This window comes from Myxocyprinus asiaticus, chromosome 24 (genome assembly GCF_019703515.2).
Source record: "Myxocyprinus asiaticus isolate MX2 ecotype Aquarium Trade chromosome 24, UBuf_Myxa_2, whole genome shotgun sequence".
NCBI classification, from domain to species: Eukaryota; Metazoa; Chordata; class Actinopteri; order Cypriniformes; family Catostomidae; genus Myxocyprinus; species Myxocyprinus asiaticus.
The window spans coordinates 8,335,187-8,352,865 of NC_059367.1; the positions used below are offsets into that span (position 1 = coordinate 8,335,187).

The 17,679-nt window shown below is 36.3% G+C and overlaps 1 protein-coding gene across 1 annotated transcript; it reads left to right on the forward strand.

Moving 5' to 3' along the window:
* Window positions 1-211: 211 nt before the first annotated feature.
* mapk13 (mitogen-activated protein kinase 13) lies at window positions 212-17,114 on the forward strand. The gene is made up of 12 exons (XM_051653529.1): window positions 212-2,245; window positions 4,227-4,356; window positions 4,754-4,812; window positions 4,923-5,028; window positions 6,501-6,530; window positions 8,410-8,457; window positions 8,547-8,661; window positions 10,252-10,323; window positions 10,587-10,666; window positions 10,942-11,020; window positions 14,672-14,845; window positions 15,466-17,114. The coding sequence occupies exons 1-12, from the start codon at window positions 2,133-2,135 to the stop codon at window positions 15,546-15,548; spliced, it is 1,089 nt and encodes a 362-aa protein (XP_051509489.1). The 5' UTR covers window positions 212-2,132; the 3' UTR covers window positions 15,549-17,114.
* The last annotated feature ends 565 nt before the right edge of the window (window positions 17,115-17,679 follow it).

Here is a 17,679-nt window from a genome sequence, read left to right on the forward strand (position 1 = left end):
TAGTCTATGTAAACAACATTTAATAACTGTATCTAAAATGAATAAGGGGCAATAAATAAATAAGTACTAATACAACAGGCTGGAAAAATAGACATTTATTCATTTTAATATCTATTTCATATGTTGAAACTTGACACCGGGCTGTGTACACAGGAAAGTGCACCATTAGATTGGTTTCATGCTGAAGAATACGTTTTTTACATAATGTTTTCTCCCGTAAATTTAAATGCGTGTTATGCAACATCATCATATATGTCGAAAGGACTGAAGCCTGTCAACCAAAACATGAGCTCATTGATATAATTAAATGAGTCTGCTTTTTTATTCCATCCACTACTTGGTCAGGCTTCCATAAATATTTAGTTCATATGTAGGGTTACGTTCGACCTAAGATTAATGGTGCAACGCTCAAATATTTAGTAGTGCGTAAATAGTGACTTAGTGACCATTTACGCCACAACTAGGCTAAGTTGTAACGTACGTATAGCTCGTGCAACTGGCCCCTGACCTCTTGGAACTTTAATTGAGTACCCCTGCTCTAGTGCCCAATGGTCAACAGATGTAGAAAAGAAGTCCCGCCTTACAGGTAAAAGAGCCAATCACCTTTTAGAGATACATGCTGCATCGGAATATCCATACTTCACAAATATATAGTATGCCAAAAACAGTATGCCAATGGAGTAGTATGTCCGAATCCACAGTATTCATGAAGCAGTAAGGGAGAAGTACCCGGATGACCTAGTATTTCCGGTGAGATGCTGAAGTGCAGATCGACTGGACACTTAACAATCCCATAATCCCTCAGGAGCTGTGGCGACGTCACGTTCAAAGCGCTGGATTTAAAAGAACGGCGGTGAATCGCGAGTCGGACGGCTCTTCTCAACTGAAGTGCTATAAATACCAAGATAACTGTTCCCTGTGCTTAAATGGTGCTTGTTTAACAAAGCCTGAGCGGATAGTTTTCGTGGTTGTTGTTCTTACGTCATATATTCGGGTCACGAGACAATGCCCACATACCCGGATGAAGTATGTCCGAAATCTATGATGCCTTCAGGTAAACTTGGAATTCCATGAAAGCTCCGACTTGACTGTCGTGACGTCATTTGAAAAGAACCAATATGGCAGCGGCCTCAACAGTTGAAGGAAGTGAACATATTTCTGTTTAATATACTATTTTATTATGCCACTGATACCTGGATCATTTCTTTTTGTTCTTAAACATTTTGCAAAAACATATAGTTGTGAATTAATGAAGTGATACATTTTACTGCTATTAACAACAAAGCCGTTTTGGCGTTAGAAGTGTTGCCATAGAAGGTCTGAGGATGTGAACGGCTCAGAGTAGAACCTCATAGTTGCCATCTCGTAATTACAGTAATTCCGACATTAGGTGAATGCACCACTATTTATACTACTCGCATGAATACCTAAAAGAAGTACTGTTTTGCCGGCAGATAAACGCGCCCTTCATCATATACATTACACATTGTAACAGCAGCCTACGCGGTTTCGGACGCAGACATGACATCAACTCGCGCATGCGCATTAGCTATACAAGCCGTGAAAATTGCGTGTTTTAGCATAATATGAGGTAAAGAAGCACAATTTATGATTTCAATATTATCAGATTTTATTGCTGATTTGAAATGTGTTCTTTGATCGTAATATTGACCAACCGTTTTTGACAATTCGGTGTTCCCCCAATCAAGTAGGTAGGAGCTGCACTGGCATGACTGGAAATTGCCTCCCGAGATCGTTCCAAAGATGGCCGACAGTGGACTGACTCGCTTGAGAGACTTTGGTAGCAGTGTGCCAGATAAAGCAGCAGTTGTTTGAATTCGAAAGTAGGCGTGTGCGAAGGATTATGACATCAGCAGCAAACAGATCACAGCGCGTTCCATCACAGCGAGCGAACATGTTTAAAAGTTTCAGTGGCTTGTAGTTTTGTGCGTCGATGCTATGTCCGTTCCGCGCGAAACACAACAGGATAAACTGTTTTATTTTTTCATTTTGGCGTGATACAAATTCGTTCCTACGCACTGACCTTTTGGAGCTCGAATGCAGAATATCGCGTAGGAGTCGCTTTGCGCGCGGTAAAGAGTTGCTGTCTGCCTGTTTTCCTTCATCGCTAAATGGAGTCACGGGTCGAATTCAGTCGTGAGGAGATAAACGGCACGATATGGGAAGTTCCCGAGAAGTACATTTGCTTGAAGCAGATCGGAACGGGAGCGTATGGCAGTGTATGGTGAGTCCCTCTTGTTGCTGTGCTTGCCTGACAGCTCGACAGTCGTCAATTGCTTCTCAACAGGTTGACACATGATGCAGGACGCTATGAAAAAATACACTTCTTAAAATGGTGCTTCAGTGTTGAGCAAGGCTGTGCACAAGTTGATTCCTGTATGTTATAACCTGGATATGACATGTTACAACTTGGCTTGCATCTGAATTGTGTACCCATTGCTTGGATTTCTCCACCATACTCCTAAAATAAGTTGATTTGGGTGATTAGTGATATAGAATTATACATATGTATGGGATCAGTCTTAAAGGAATATTTCAGGTTCAGTACAAGTTGAGCTAAATCCACAGCAGTGGTGGCATAATTTTGATTACCACAAAAATGTATTTCGGTTAGTCCGTCCTTTTCTTCAAAAAAGAAAAAATCTGGGTTACAGTGAGGCTCTTATAATGGAAGTTAATGGGAACAATCTGTAAACTTTCAAAAACTCACTGTTTCAAAAGTATAGCGACGTGACGTAAATATGCGTGTTAACATGATTTTAGTGTGTTAAAATCGCTTACTAACCTTTTCTGTGAAATGTTATATCCAATTTTACAACTTTGTTGCCATGACGACGCAATACTATAAACCCTAAAAAAAAAAATTGTACAGCTCAAATAATACAGAAGTTTTAACATAAGAATTAATGTAAGTGCTTTTATAAAATTATAAGCTTCACATTTCTGCCTTTAAACCCTCCAGCCATTGGCCCCATTCACTTCTATTGTAAGTGCCTCACTGTAACCCCGATTGCTAATTTATTTTTTTATTTTTTGTAAGAAGGGGCGAGTCGAAAATAATTTTTGTGGTAATCAACATTATGCCATAAATGCTGTTGATTGACATTAACTTGTATTAAACTCAGAATATTCCTTTAAGATTTTTTTTTTTTTAATGTCACAGATGTTGATCAGTGAACTATTAACTGTGATTAACTATGCTTCTTATCTGGTAAGATGAGTGAGCGGCCATCATATTCAGCTTTGGTAGTTAATAGTTATAAATACGTAATGCACTAGGGCTGGCAGTATGACTGTATATATACAGTATGATGGTATAAGTGTTTCAACAGGTAGAGACCCTGCTATAGGCCTAATGTTTATACGACAATACCCTGAAAAAATGTGCTTCATGTGGTAACATCTAAATTAACTGGCTTCATTTGAAAACTTTAATGTGACTTGTTAACTATGTCTTGGCAATTATATGTATCGTTGTCCTATTATTGACTGTGACTATCATGTTATTACTAATATAAGTCATCATTATCCCATCCAGTTTCAGGGTTTGAAACCACAAAAGCCTTATCAACAGCACTATAAATCATTGGTGAAAAAGGATGGGAGGGTGCAAAACCACAAGATCTGGCAACAAAATGTGACATAAACAAAGTTTCTTTTGTCTGGTTTCTTGTTTGAATCTTGATGTTTCAATCAGTTGACCTTTTTCACAGACTGTGATGACACGTATCTTGCAATGTTTTTTTTTATATTAAATTTGTTTAATATTGAGTGTAAATTTAGAACATTATGCTTTGTTTTATATTACCCTGAAATTAGTTTTAAAAAAGGAATTACCACAGCTGTGAGGGGGTTTCTATTACAGCTGCTGAGAGTTACATTAAATTTGGCATCTTCTCCCATCTGACTTGCTCCACCGCTCTCTATTTTTTTCCTCTTCTGGAAAGTCATTCAGACGTAATAGTGTATTTTTTGTTTTGTTTTGTTTGTTTTTTTGGTCTTGGAACAAATTAATAAGTGGAAATAATATTTGCTGTGATCTCTCATTCACTCCCATTCACCGCTGTCAAAATTTACCCTGCAAAAGTTTACTTCCACGGTCCAAAACCCTGAGTGTGGTCTGTTCTTGAATCTAACAGTCGGTCACTGAACCTCAGTGTACATATTATTTTTGGTTATGATTGTGATTGTTTTCCCAATTTCAGCTCAGCCATCAACAATAAAACCAAAGAGAAGGTGGCTATCAAGAAATTACACCGGCCTTTTCAGTCGGAGATCTTTGCGAAGAGAGCGTATAGAGAACTAAGGCTCCTCAAGCATATGAAACATGAAAATGTGAGTGCAGTCTATGCCTAACATGCCTTGAGGTATTGTAGTCAAATAATGTTGCTTATATTGTTTCCATATGTTAGTGGTATGACCACAAAGAAGTTTAAATGGTTTTGAGACTTTTGCTAAAGGCATATAAATGCTTGAATGACACCAAACTCATTGTTATCATTGAGTATGGTGTGAGTATTAAGTTTTTGCACAGAACAGGATATATGTTTTGACACACTTGATGATTTATTACAGTGTCCTTAACGGTACCTGGTTTAAGTATGTAATAGATTACACTGAAAACTAGGCAGGCTTTTTCAGGCAGTCTTTCCATCTAACATCATTACATTGCCTTGAAAAAAACTATATGACTCACTTCTTTTTGCCATGTCAATTTTCCTATCCAACACAGGTGATAGGCCTGCTAGACGTCTTCACTCCTGCCTTGAGACTTGACAATTTCCAAGACTTGTAGGTTTTTTTATGAGTCCTATTTTGTAGAAATATACCTGATAGCCATATGCCTGAGCTTATTTTTGAAAAAATTAAAAAATAAATGTAATTTTCTCTTTGGCTTTTAGCTATCTGGTGATGCCATACATGTACACGGATCTCTCCAAAGTCAAGGGCCCCCTCTCAGAAGACCGTGTACAGTTCTTGGTCTATCAGATGCTGTGTGGACTAAAGGTCAAATCAAAACAATATATCACAGAGAGAGGCAAAACACTAACATTGTGTCCTAAACAGGCATGACACAACAAGTTTCCAGCCACAAATCCACACCAAAAACGAAAATGTTGTGTGATGGAACACAGTCACAGCCATTTAGAACATACACTCACTGAGCACTTTATTAGGAACACTATGGTCCTAATAAAGTGCCTGACGGGGTCTTCTGCTGTTGTAGCCCATCTACCTCAAGGTTCGATGTGTTGTGCATTCTGAGATGCTATTTTGCTCACTACAATTGTACAGAGTGGTTATCTTATTTACTGCAGCCTTTCTGTCAGCTTGGACCAGTCTGGCCATTTTCCGTTGACCTCTCTCATCAAAAAGGCTTTTCCGTCCGCAGAACTGCCGCCCACTGGATGTTTTTTGTTTTAAGCACCATTCTGAGTAAACTCTAAAAACTGTTGTGCGTGAAAGTCCCAGGAGAGCAGCAGTTACAGAAATACACAAAACCAACCCGTCAGCAATCATGCCACAGTCGAAATCATTAAGATCACATTTATTTCCCCATTCTGATGGTTGATGTGAACATTAACTGATGCTCCTGACCCGTATCTGCATGATTTTATGCATTGCAGTGCAGCCACATGATTGGCTTATCAGATAAATCGCATGAATAAGTAGAAGTACAGGTGTACCTAATAAAGTGCTCAGTGAGTGTATTTGATTTTTAATAAATGGTTATGTGCAGTGGGATTTTGGACCAATGAGATTTCAGTGTGGGTAGGAGTTCTATTATTGCATGATGTGACAAAAATAAGAGCCAAATGACTGAAAATATTCCCTGTCGCTCGTTAGTTTATCGTCGCGCCTGGTTAGGGCATGATGCAAGGCATAAATTGTTCATTTATGACCCTATTTTTAGCTTCTCAATACATATTCCAGGTCATATTGTGCATGATTTATCTTAGTCTTCGTAATCTTCAATTAAAATGCAATAATTTGCTCCACCTCCGAAGTGACTTTCCTTTTCTACTGACATCACCAAGACCCCTTTAGTTTCAAGCTATGGGTGTTTTAGGAGGGGAGTAGTCCTCCACTTCACTGCAAAAAAACATTCAGGTCTGGCTCCATTCTGGAATAGAACGGCCACTTTTAACGATACAATAAATAACCAATGGATAAAAACAAGTCTCCCACTTGGAAATATATCACATTATGGAAGTAAAATGGGTTTCTGAATGCGGTTCCATGTTGACGTCAATAAATATAAACAGATTCCTGCATCTGCAAATCACATCTGCCGTTTACTAGGTCAGAACAGATCTTCCTGCAAACCATTACAATAATAATGCAATCCAGTTTAGTACAATCAGTACAATGTATCCTATTAGTATAATCAAGTACTAAAACAACACTGTGAAGAATTACAAGATACTGATTTGTGCAATTTCTCTCTCTATCTCCCTCTGTTTGTCTCCACTCCACAGTATATTCATGGTGCTGGCATCATTCACAGAGTAAGTGAGACTGGCAATGAATAAACAGCATCTGCTCATAATTTTCATTTCCGCACAGAGCTGAATTGATGACACATGGCATCTCATGGGATCGCAGTAACTCTTTGCAGGGAGACATCACTGTACTCCTTGGGGGAGTTTTCATCTCCATGAATTACATCTAGTTACAGTTGATTCACTTATATGTGTTGATCAGTGAACTATTAATTGTGATTAACTATGCTTCTTATCTGATAAGATGAGTGAGCGGCCATCATATTCAGCTTTGGTAGTTAATAGTTATAAATACGTAATGCACTAGGGCTGGGCAGTATGACTGTATATATACAGTATGATGGTATAAGTGTTTCAACAGGTAGAGACCCTGCTATAGGCCTAATGTTTGTACGACAATACCCTGAAAAAATGTGCTTCATGTGGTAACATCTAAATTAACTGGCTTCATTCAAGTTAAAAAAAAGTTTTAGTTAACCACTAAATCAACCTGAATACATTAGGTTACACCAATAACTAATCTTAAGGGTTAGATCAGGTAGAAATAGCTCCTTAAGGGAATAGTTAATCCAAAACGATAATTTATTTACTCACCTTTATGCCGTCTCAAATTCGACTTTCTTCTGTGGAACACAAAGATATTTGGTCTGAGATATGAAGTGTTTATGTCCATACAGTGCAAGTCAATGAGGTCCAACATGTTCAAGCTCCATAAAGACATGGAATAAACCTCTTTCTTTTATGCTGCCTTTATGTCCATTTTTGAGCTTGAAAGTTTTGGACCCCATTGAGTTGCAATGTATGGATAAATACATCATATCTCCATCCAAAATGATTCATTTGTGTTCCGCAGAAGAAAGTCATACAAGTTTGAGACTGCATAAGGGTAAGTAAAAGATGAGAGAATTATCCTTTTTGGGTAAAACAATTTTTTTAAGTTGACAACAACAAGTTTACCACTTGTTACAGTGTATGTTCATGGAGCATTTTTAAAAACATCCGACACCAAGCATTAAACTATAGTCTACTCTAAAAAAATTTGCAGGTGGGCACTTCCTGTTGATTATAATGGAAGGGATTTAGTTTTGAAGTGCAGTTTGTGTCAGTTGTAGAAATGGAGTAATTGTGCATTTACGTCATGTTGGAATTACTGTAATTCCGAAATGGTAACTCATAGATTCTACTCAAGAGTTATTCACGTCCTCAGACCTCGTAAGGTGTTCGTTTCTATGGCAACACTTACAGTGTAACGCCAAAATGGCTTAGTTGTTGATAACAGCTATATGTTTATCGCTAAATTAATTCATTGATTCACCTTTATATGTTCTTGCAAAATGTTTAAGAACAAAAAAAAAAAAAAAAAAAGAAGAAGCTCCAGGCATCATGACATATCAAACAGAAATATGGGTTCACTATCTTCAGCTGTTGAGCCCGCTGCCATATTGGTTCTTTTTACATAACGTCACAACTGTCAATTCAGAGCTTTCTGAGTTTACAACTTGTAATTACAAGTTCTATGAAGACTTAAATGCTATTTACAATTCGAAATCTCCTTATTACGGTAATTCCAAAATGACGTGAATGCAGCATAACTGTGGGTTACTTATGGTTGCCCCGCCCCAAGTACTGTATGTATACATCTATTAATATCAGTAGGTTCAAGGCTTCTAAACTTTGAAGAGCTATCCTATTATATTTTGTCATTTAAGGTAATAGCAGTGGTTGGGGCAGTTGTCTTTACATGCTCTGAACTGTTCAAAGCTTCCCTGCTCACTTCTAATGTTAAAAGTACAGCTTGCTCCCAGATGGAGAAACCACTAAGATCTTGTGTAATTATTCCATAACAATTTCTTTGTAGGAAGATTAACACCTCTATGCATTGCAGGACCTCAAACCAGGAAACCTGGCTGTGAACCAAGATTGCGAGCTGAAGGTTTGTGCCACCGTTCTTTCACCATAAAAGAGAGAAGAGTAAAGCACTGACGATTGACAGTAAACGCCTTGACTTTGTTCTGGCTGCAGATCTTGGATTTTGGCCTGGCACGTCACGCAGAGGCTGAGATGACAGGTTACGTAGTGACGCGGTGGTACAGGGCCCCTGAGGTCATTCTAAACTGGATGCACTACACGCAGACAGGCAAGACCTTCTTCTTTGTTAAGATTTCTATACACCTCCTTAAACTACTGCCAAGAGCTCAGTTTACTCAGGTCTTCTAGATTAAGCAAAATATTTGCATAAATATGAGGTTAAATAGTTATAGATTGAGTCATCTGTTGTGCTCTTCTTTGTAGTACTTCTTTTGGTCTAAATCAGTGGTTCTCAACCCTGTTCCTGGAGGCTCCCAATACTTCACATTTTGGATATCTCCCTAATCAAACACACCTAATTAAACTCATCAGCTCGTTAGTGGAGACTCCAGGACCTGAACTGGGTGTGTCAGAAAAGGGAGATATACAAAATGTGCGGTGTTGGGGGGTTTCCAGGAACAGGGTTGAGAACCACTGGTCTAAATGGGCACTTCCAATGTGATCTCAGTATAATTAGTAGAAGGTATTTGTACATAAAGTGTAGTTTTAGCATACATACATATCTTTATGTTTGTATAGACTCTGATATGCACAATATCAATTCATGGACAGCTTCTAAAATGTAAACACTTTTAAAAAAGGACTTTAAATATGTCAAAATATTTACAAAACCTTTCTTTAGGTTCATATTTTTTTATTTTTTATAAATGAGATTAAATATGTTTAATGCCGTTACATTTATTTAGCACACTTAACACAAGTTAATTTCACACTATAATATCGACAGTGTGTTTCATACTTATTGAGCTTCGATGATTAAATTTTGCCATATCAAAAGTCCCATATGTACGGACGGAGCCCATTAGAGGACAGGGCGGGAATTGTTTTCTGAAATAGTTTGTGTTCCCTCGCAATAAATTTGCCATGATTATACTACAGTATCCATATTTTAACCATGATATTCGTAGTGAAACCATAGTGATAATACAGGAAAACAAAAACTATGGTAATAAAAATCATAATTTTGTTGTTATTATGGTTTTACTATACAAATACCATTGTTTAACTATGATTTTACTTTAGTAATATTGTAGACTGTAGTAACCATAGTTTTGGCAGAGATCATTTTTCTATAGTAATATTGTAGTAACCATGACTGTTGTAGGCTAACCATGTTTTGTTTTTGGTGGAAACCATGGTTTTACTATAGTAATATTGAAGAAAATATGAAAAGTTAAGTAACCATGTTTATTTGACAGAAACCATGATTTTAATACAGTATACTTTATCCATATAGTAACCATAGTTTTACTACAAATACCATGGTATTATACTACATGGTATTATAACATGGTATTATAGTAAAAATACCATGGTATTTGTAGTAAAACAATAATATCCAGAAAATTATGATTTTGATTACCATAGTTTTCATTTTCCTGTATTATTACTATGGTTTTGGTTGAACGTCTTGACAAATGCTTTGATACCGTTCCATTACATAGATATGAATCTTTAATTGCCAGTTAGACTATTTTTTTGTTAACAAGATCAGTACTAGATTACTGTGTTGTTTAGTACTTATGGGTGAATCTATTTCATGTCAAGTTGTTTTGCATGGTTTTAATGGCCAGTGCTTGTAACTGTGATGATTGTTGTTCAATATTTATTACAATTGTTGCCTTTTCCCCATTTCTAGTGGATATCTGGTCTGTTGGCTGCATCATGGGTGAAATGTTCAATGGAAAAACACTCTTTAAAGGCAAAGACTGTATCCTTCAGCATTCACCTTGCCTAAGTGATTCAGTGCTTTTACCAATAACACATTTCTGATGGCTAATTTTCAAGTACCCTCAAAATAATGTAAAATGCACATTGATTGTAGTGATTGACATAGTTCCACTGTAATTTTGTTGATTGTAAGAAAGAAATCACAAATGAATGGAAAAGTCAGGAAATTAATTGGTAAAAAAATGTGGGAACCCTGTAACTCAGAATCCATGCAATGCATTATCTTTAACTTTTTATATTTAGACATGGATCAATTGACTCAGATAATGAAAGTAACAGGGACACCAGGTCCAGAATTCATTGAGAAACTAGAAAGCCCAGAGGTAAGACTTTTTCAGTGCAACCATAGATACTTCAGCACCTTATCTTTATTATGTGATATGTGTGGTAGATCTGAATCTACCCTCTGATTCAACCTGAATGAATTGCTAAAACCATAGCAATACAAAATAAGATAAAAATAAGAAAAAAGTTCAGGCCTCAGTTCAATTCAGTTCAATCACATGAATTATTGACATCTTGCTGTAGCTACCGTGCTAAGCTGTCCTGATTTTGATTAATGTCAATATCTTGCTGTCTCTTCATCACTGTTAAATAGGCAAAAAGCTACATCAAATCTCTGCCCCACTACCCACGCAAAGATTTCTCTGCATTGTTTCCCAGAGCCAGTAAAAAAGGTTAGTAATACCCTAATAAAAAATTAGTTCTGTCATGTTGTGACATTTATTGGCTTGCAAGAGTTTTCACTGTAAAATGTATGATTTAGTTTGACTGTATAGTTTCTGCTTGTCAAAGTGACGTGTCATTATTTCTGACAAAAATGACAAGATGTTGGGCAATTGCAACAGCAATTTAAGCTAGTTTAAACATTTTATTCAAAACTGAAGGAAGAATGTGACTAGAAGAGATTGTCACATATATTTTGTACTGTTGCACAGCGGTGAAAACTTCTAGACTAGTTATATATTGCAGCATGGAATTTAATAGACATCCAGAAAAAAAAGTATATTTGAAATGTCTCCCAAACATATAAAGGTGGATCTCATAAAGATTTTTGGAAAAATATCTGGGTCACATTTCACCTCAAAAGCACTCTCATTCTCATAACTGTAAAATAAATTCATATATTGATGTATTATTTTAATTGTTAAGTACAATTGTTAGTATGCAGCATTGCAGTATTTGTTGTACCAAATTTTATTTATGCTGATTTTAAAGGGATAGTTCTCTCATCATTTACTCACCCTCATGCCATCCCAGATGTGCATTACTTTCTTTCTTCTACAGAACACAAACAAAGATTTTTAGAAGAATATCTCAGCTCTGTAGGTGCATTCAATGCAAGTGATTGATTGCAAGAACTTTGAAGGTCCAAAAAGCATAAAAGTAATCCATAAGACTCCAGTGGCTTAATCTATATCTACAGAAGCGATTTGATAGGTGTGGGTGAGAAACAAATCAATATTTAAGTCCTTTTTTACTATAAATCTCCACTTTCACATTCTTTTTCTTTTGTTTTTGGCAATTCGCATTTAGTGTTTCCCACCGGATTTTGTGAGACTGTGGTGGATGGACCTCGGACCCTCCAGGGGGGTCCGGGGGCATGGTCCCCAGGAAGAAAATGTTGTACATTTGAAATCTAAATGCATCAATCTGATGCATTTTGAGAGCAAAATTAAGAGGCTAGATCTATGAAGAACTTTGTGCTCTTGTAAACAATTTTGTGCTCTAGTAGTGATTTAATCATAAACACATTGCTTGTATAGATATGAATGGTGAAGCATGGCAAAAAGGTCACATCCACAAAGCATAAAGGAAACTGAGTTTAACGCAGTTCGCAAACGGCCAAAACACAAAATCAACTAGAGCATACATTTGAGCCATCAAAGAAATGAGGGAAAAGTGGTTACCTGTGTTGAACTTGCTCCTCAGATGCTAAAAATAGTGTGTCCTCAAAATGCCTTGGTGTCTCGGATGCACTGCTTGCGTGTGTGTGTGTACGGGTGGGGGGTTAACTGACTGGGAGTGAGAGATGCTTTGCCAAAGCAATGGTGCAAAACACAACGTTAGAGATCTTTTATGTTATTATGAGAAGTGTAAAAATATTTTCGGTTCATTATGAAACCGTGGCGGGACAAATTAGGTAGTTAATGGGAAACACTGGCATTCTTCATGCATATCACCACCTATTGGGCAGGGAGGAGAATTTATAGTAAAAAATAACTTAAATATTGAATTGTTTCTCACACACACCTATTATATCGCTTGATAAGATATGGATTAAACCACTAGAGTCTTATGGATTACTTTTACGCTGCCTTTATGTGCTTTTTGGACCTTCAAAGTTCTGGCCACCATTCACTTTCATTGTATGGACCAACAGAGCTGAGATATTCTTCAAAAATCTTTGTTTGTGTTCAGCAGAAGAAAGTCATACACATCTGGGATGGCATGAGGGTGAGTAAATGATAAGAGAATTTTTATTTTTGGGTGAACTATCCCTTTAAAAAAATAATGGTGTCAGGACAGGATGATTTTTATTGCTGTATTACTGTAATTAGAATGGGATTTTTTTGTTTTACAGTAATAAGAATTTGGGGTAAATGTACTTACAGTCGTGCTCAAAAGTTTGCATACCCGGGCAGAAAATGTGCAATTTTGGCATTGATTTTGAAAATATGACTGAAACTGTCTTTTATTTAAGGATAGTGATCATATGAAGCCATTTATTATCACATAGTTGTTTGGCTCCTTTTTAAATCATAATGATAACAGAAATCACCCAAATGGCCCTGATCAAAAGTTTACATACCCTTGAATGTTTGGCCTTGTTACAGACACACAAGGTGACACACACAGGTTTAAATGGTAATTAAAGTTTAATTTCCCACACCTGTGGCTTTTTAAATTGCAGTTAGTATCTGTGTATAAATAGTCAATGAGTGTATTAGCTCTCATGTGGATGCACTGAGCAGGCTAGATACTGAGCCATGGGGAGCAGAAAAGAACTGTCAAAAGACCTGCGTAACAAGGTAATGGAATTTTATAAAGATGGAAAAGGATATAAAAAGATATCCAAAGCCTTAAAAATGCCAGTCAGTACTGTTCAATCACTTATTAAGAAGTGGACAATTCGGGGATCTCTTGATGCCAAGGTCAGGTAGACCAAGAAAGATTTCAGCCACAACTGCCAGAAGAATTGTTCGGGATACAAAGAAAAACCCACAGGTAACCTCAGGAGAAATACAGGCTGCTCTGGAAAAAGACGGTGTGGTTGTTTCAAGGAGCACAATATGACGATGGTACATATATTACCAATTCTCCAAGGGTATGCAAACTTTTGAGTACAACTGTAATTGTCATAGCAATAATGTTACAAAACAAAAAATCTGAATTGCTCTAAAAATAGCCTTCATTTTCTTTACGCAAAACATAATTTCTAATTTTTTCCTTTTAATTTCAGGGTGAAATGTGACCCGGACACTTCTAAACATTTTAACTCTATCGTTCAAGATAATTATTAGTATTGTTTTTATTGTTGTTAGTATTATGATAAGGTTAGTTATCTTTAAAGCTGAAGTATGTAACTTTTTCACATTAAAATACATTCTCCTATCCCAGCTTAATAAGTAGAGACAACCATTGGTAATACATTCATAGGTTAATTTTCACAAAACTGTAAACACTTTGTTTCTGCAGTGCTATGAAAATGCTCTGTTTTGAACTACCCGCTTAGACCCGCCACAACAAAGTTAATCAACCAATGGAGTGAGTTGGGTGTGGGACTATATCTTTATTTGACCAACAGCAGACGGGGGGGCATATTCAGAAAGCTGTTTTGAAAACAAAGTTTATTTTTGCTTTTTCGCTTGATGGCGCTAGTGGCGCAGAAATTACATACTTCAGCTTTAACAAAATGTACAAAACATTCTAATTGCTTTATGAAGTTATTCTGAAGCATTTCTTCAAGGGAAAAAAATGCAGTTTTAGCCACTTTTACATTATTTTATATCAAAACTTCCTGCAACAACAATTCTGTACACAAATAACACTTAAAAAACAATATAATTTTAACATGGTTTAATTGAGTCAAATTAAACGATTTACCTCTAATTCTGAAGCAATTCTATGTGGATTGAACCTTAACTAACCTTAATGAGACCCAAATTACTCCATACTGTCAAACCATAGATCTGCTTGCTCCATACTAATACAATAATGTTATGTAATAATATACATATCATCAACTGTTGCTAATTTAATGTTGTTGCTCTGTACGGCACACCTGTGTCTTCCCTCATTACTGCTGCACTGGTAACTAACCCAAGCGGTAGAGCTGCTTGAGAAGATGCTGGTGTTAGATGCTGATGTTCGACTCACTGCTGATGGTGCATTGGCACACAGTTTTTTTGATGGCTTAAGGGACCCAGAAGACTGGACAGAGCCGACAGCGTATGATAACAGCTACGACAATGCCACATTGCCCTTAGAAGAGTGGAAATGTGAGCTGATATTTTCAGAATATTACATATCTCTTCAGTTTGTAGTCCTAAAACTTGGAAGAGAATTAAGATTTTCGAGCTGCGTTCCCTCGGAAATGTCTAATGGGTTTTTTAGAGTAGTGGTTTTGATTTATGAGTAAAATAAAGACTGTGGTGAACATTATTTGAAGAGACTTTCACATTGTGTTCTACAACATAAATTACACAGTCATACCTCACATTAATTTTGAAACTGATGTGTATTTTAAAAATGTTTCTAAAAAGTTTCTACATAAGGACTGGTTGCACGTAAACTCATCCTTGTGGTAGATACAGTCCTTATGTAACATACATTTTTACAACACAATGATTTCAAAATTAATGTTTGATGTATGACTTTGTATAATCTATGTTGTAGAACCTACAAACCTTTGAAAGTCTCTTCAAGTAATGTTAATCACAGACTTTATTTTACTAAAAATGTTATAACTGCTATTTTAGAAACCCATGGTGCATTATCCTTCTGGGTTGGCCTACAAATTGACGTCATTATGATTATCATGGTTGCTGTACTTTATATATACATAGATTGAATATGTATTTTATTATTTTTATATGTAATATGACTATTTTCTTCACAGGTTTGTCATTTAAAGAAGTGAGAAGCTTTGTTCCATTCCCAAGAAGAGACTCAAAGAGAAGAAACACACTCACAATGACTTAGTGATAGTGTGCTTGCCATTAAAGCAATAGTTCAACCAAAAATGAAAATTCTCTCAACATTTACTCACCCTCATGCCATCCCAGATGTGTATGACTTTTTTTGCTAAACACTGTCGAAGACTTTTAAAAGAATGTCTCAGTTCTGTAGGTTCATTCAAAGCAAGTAAATAGTGGCCAGAACTTTGAATGTCCAAAAAGCACATAAAGGCAGCATAAAATCCTACGACTCCAGTGGTTAATCTATGTCTTCAGAAGCGATATGATAGGTGTGGGTGAGAAACAGATCAATATTTAAGTCCTTTCTTACTGTAAATCTCCACTTTCACTCCCACATTTTTATTCTTTAGATTTTTTGTGATTCGCATTCTTCGTGCATATCACCTCCTACTGGATAGGGAGGAGACTACATATTGATCTGTTTCTCACCCACACCATGTCATATCGCTTCTGAAGACATGGATTTAACCACTGGAGTAGTATGAATTACTTTTATGCTACCTTTATGTGCTTTTTGTACCTTCAAATTTCTGGCCACTATTCACTTGCATTGTTTGCACAGACAGAGCAGAGATATTCTTCAAAAAATCTTTGTTTGTGTTCTGCAGAAGAAAGAAAATCATACACATCTGGGATGGCATGAGGGTGAGTAAATGATGAGAGAATGTTCCTTTTTGGGTGAACTATCCCGTTCATGGTGCACTGTATTACAATGATACAATTAGGCCTTCCATCTCTGCCTTGGAACAATTTAGAGTGTATATTCACTCCTAAAAACTATATATAAATTGCAGTATTTTGTAAATGTTGTATTTCTGGGCCCATTTTATTTTGATTTAGTGATAACTGTCCTTCATTTATTGCCAGTGTGCATAGCACAATAAAAGGATAGTTCACTCAAAAATGAAAAGCCTTTCATCATTTACTCACCCTCATGTTGGGTGAAATAATTTCAAATTTTAGACACTAGTGAACATTCTGCTAAATATCCCCTTTTGTATTTCTAAAAAAATAATTTGGGTTTTGGGGTGAACTATCCCTTAAGTGCTATTATCAGGTTAAAAAAAAATGCTCTACAAAGAACTGTCACATTGTCATGTATTTTAGTGTTATGGGTCTTAAAGTTCAAACAAAATGAACATATTTCACATTTGGGATACATAAATATATACAGACCAAATACAGATTGTATACAGTATAATGAACTGCAAAAACAATGCATTTTATTATTTTGTTAGTTTACTTAAGCTTTTTAGAGTTCAGTCAAACACTCGAAAGCTTCAGTATTGTGAGATGTTTACCTATAATTAAGGCTCGTTTTAGCTACCATCAGAACCTTTGAAAGGTGTGACAGAATGTTTTGCTTGGAGGAAAAGGTAAATGAAGGGATAGATAGGCCATGACAGATGGCAACATGGGAGAACCTGAGGGCACATCAAGGTTTTAGTAGCACTACGGTGTGAAATGTAGAGGCCCATTCAGTCCTTTTAGTTTTTCTACAGAGCCTGTCTTTATCTCTGTTGTTACAAAATGTGGGATGTTTTTAACTGACATAAAAGCCTACAACTTATGTGCCATCGTCTTTTGTCATTTTTTCTCATTTCATTGTTTTGTTTCAACAATGTAACTAAATATTCAGGATTAGTAAGGACCAAATGTGATCATTTAAAGGAATAGTTCACCCAAAAATTAAAATTTTCTCATCATTTACTCACCCTCATGACATCCCAGATGTGTGACTTTCTTTCTTCTGCAGAACACAAATTAAGATTTTTAGAAGAATATCTCAGCACTGTTTGTCCATACAATGAAAGTGAATGGGTACCAAAACTTTGAAGCTCCAAAAGCATATAAAGTAAGCATAAAAGTAATCCATGTGACTCCAGTGGTTGAATCCATGTCTTCGGAAGCAATATGATACTTGAGTAAAAAACAGATAAATATTTAAGTCCTTTATATATATATATATATATATATATATATATATATATATATATACTATGAATCTCCACTTTCCCTTTCACATTATTTTTTCTGCGATTCGCATATCCCTACAAAGAGTGCATATGGCCACCTACTGGGCAGGGAGGAGAATTTATAGTAAAAAAAATTACCAATATTGATCTGTTTCTCAT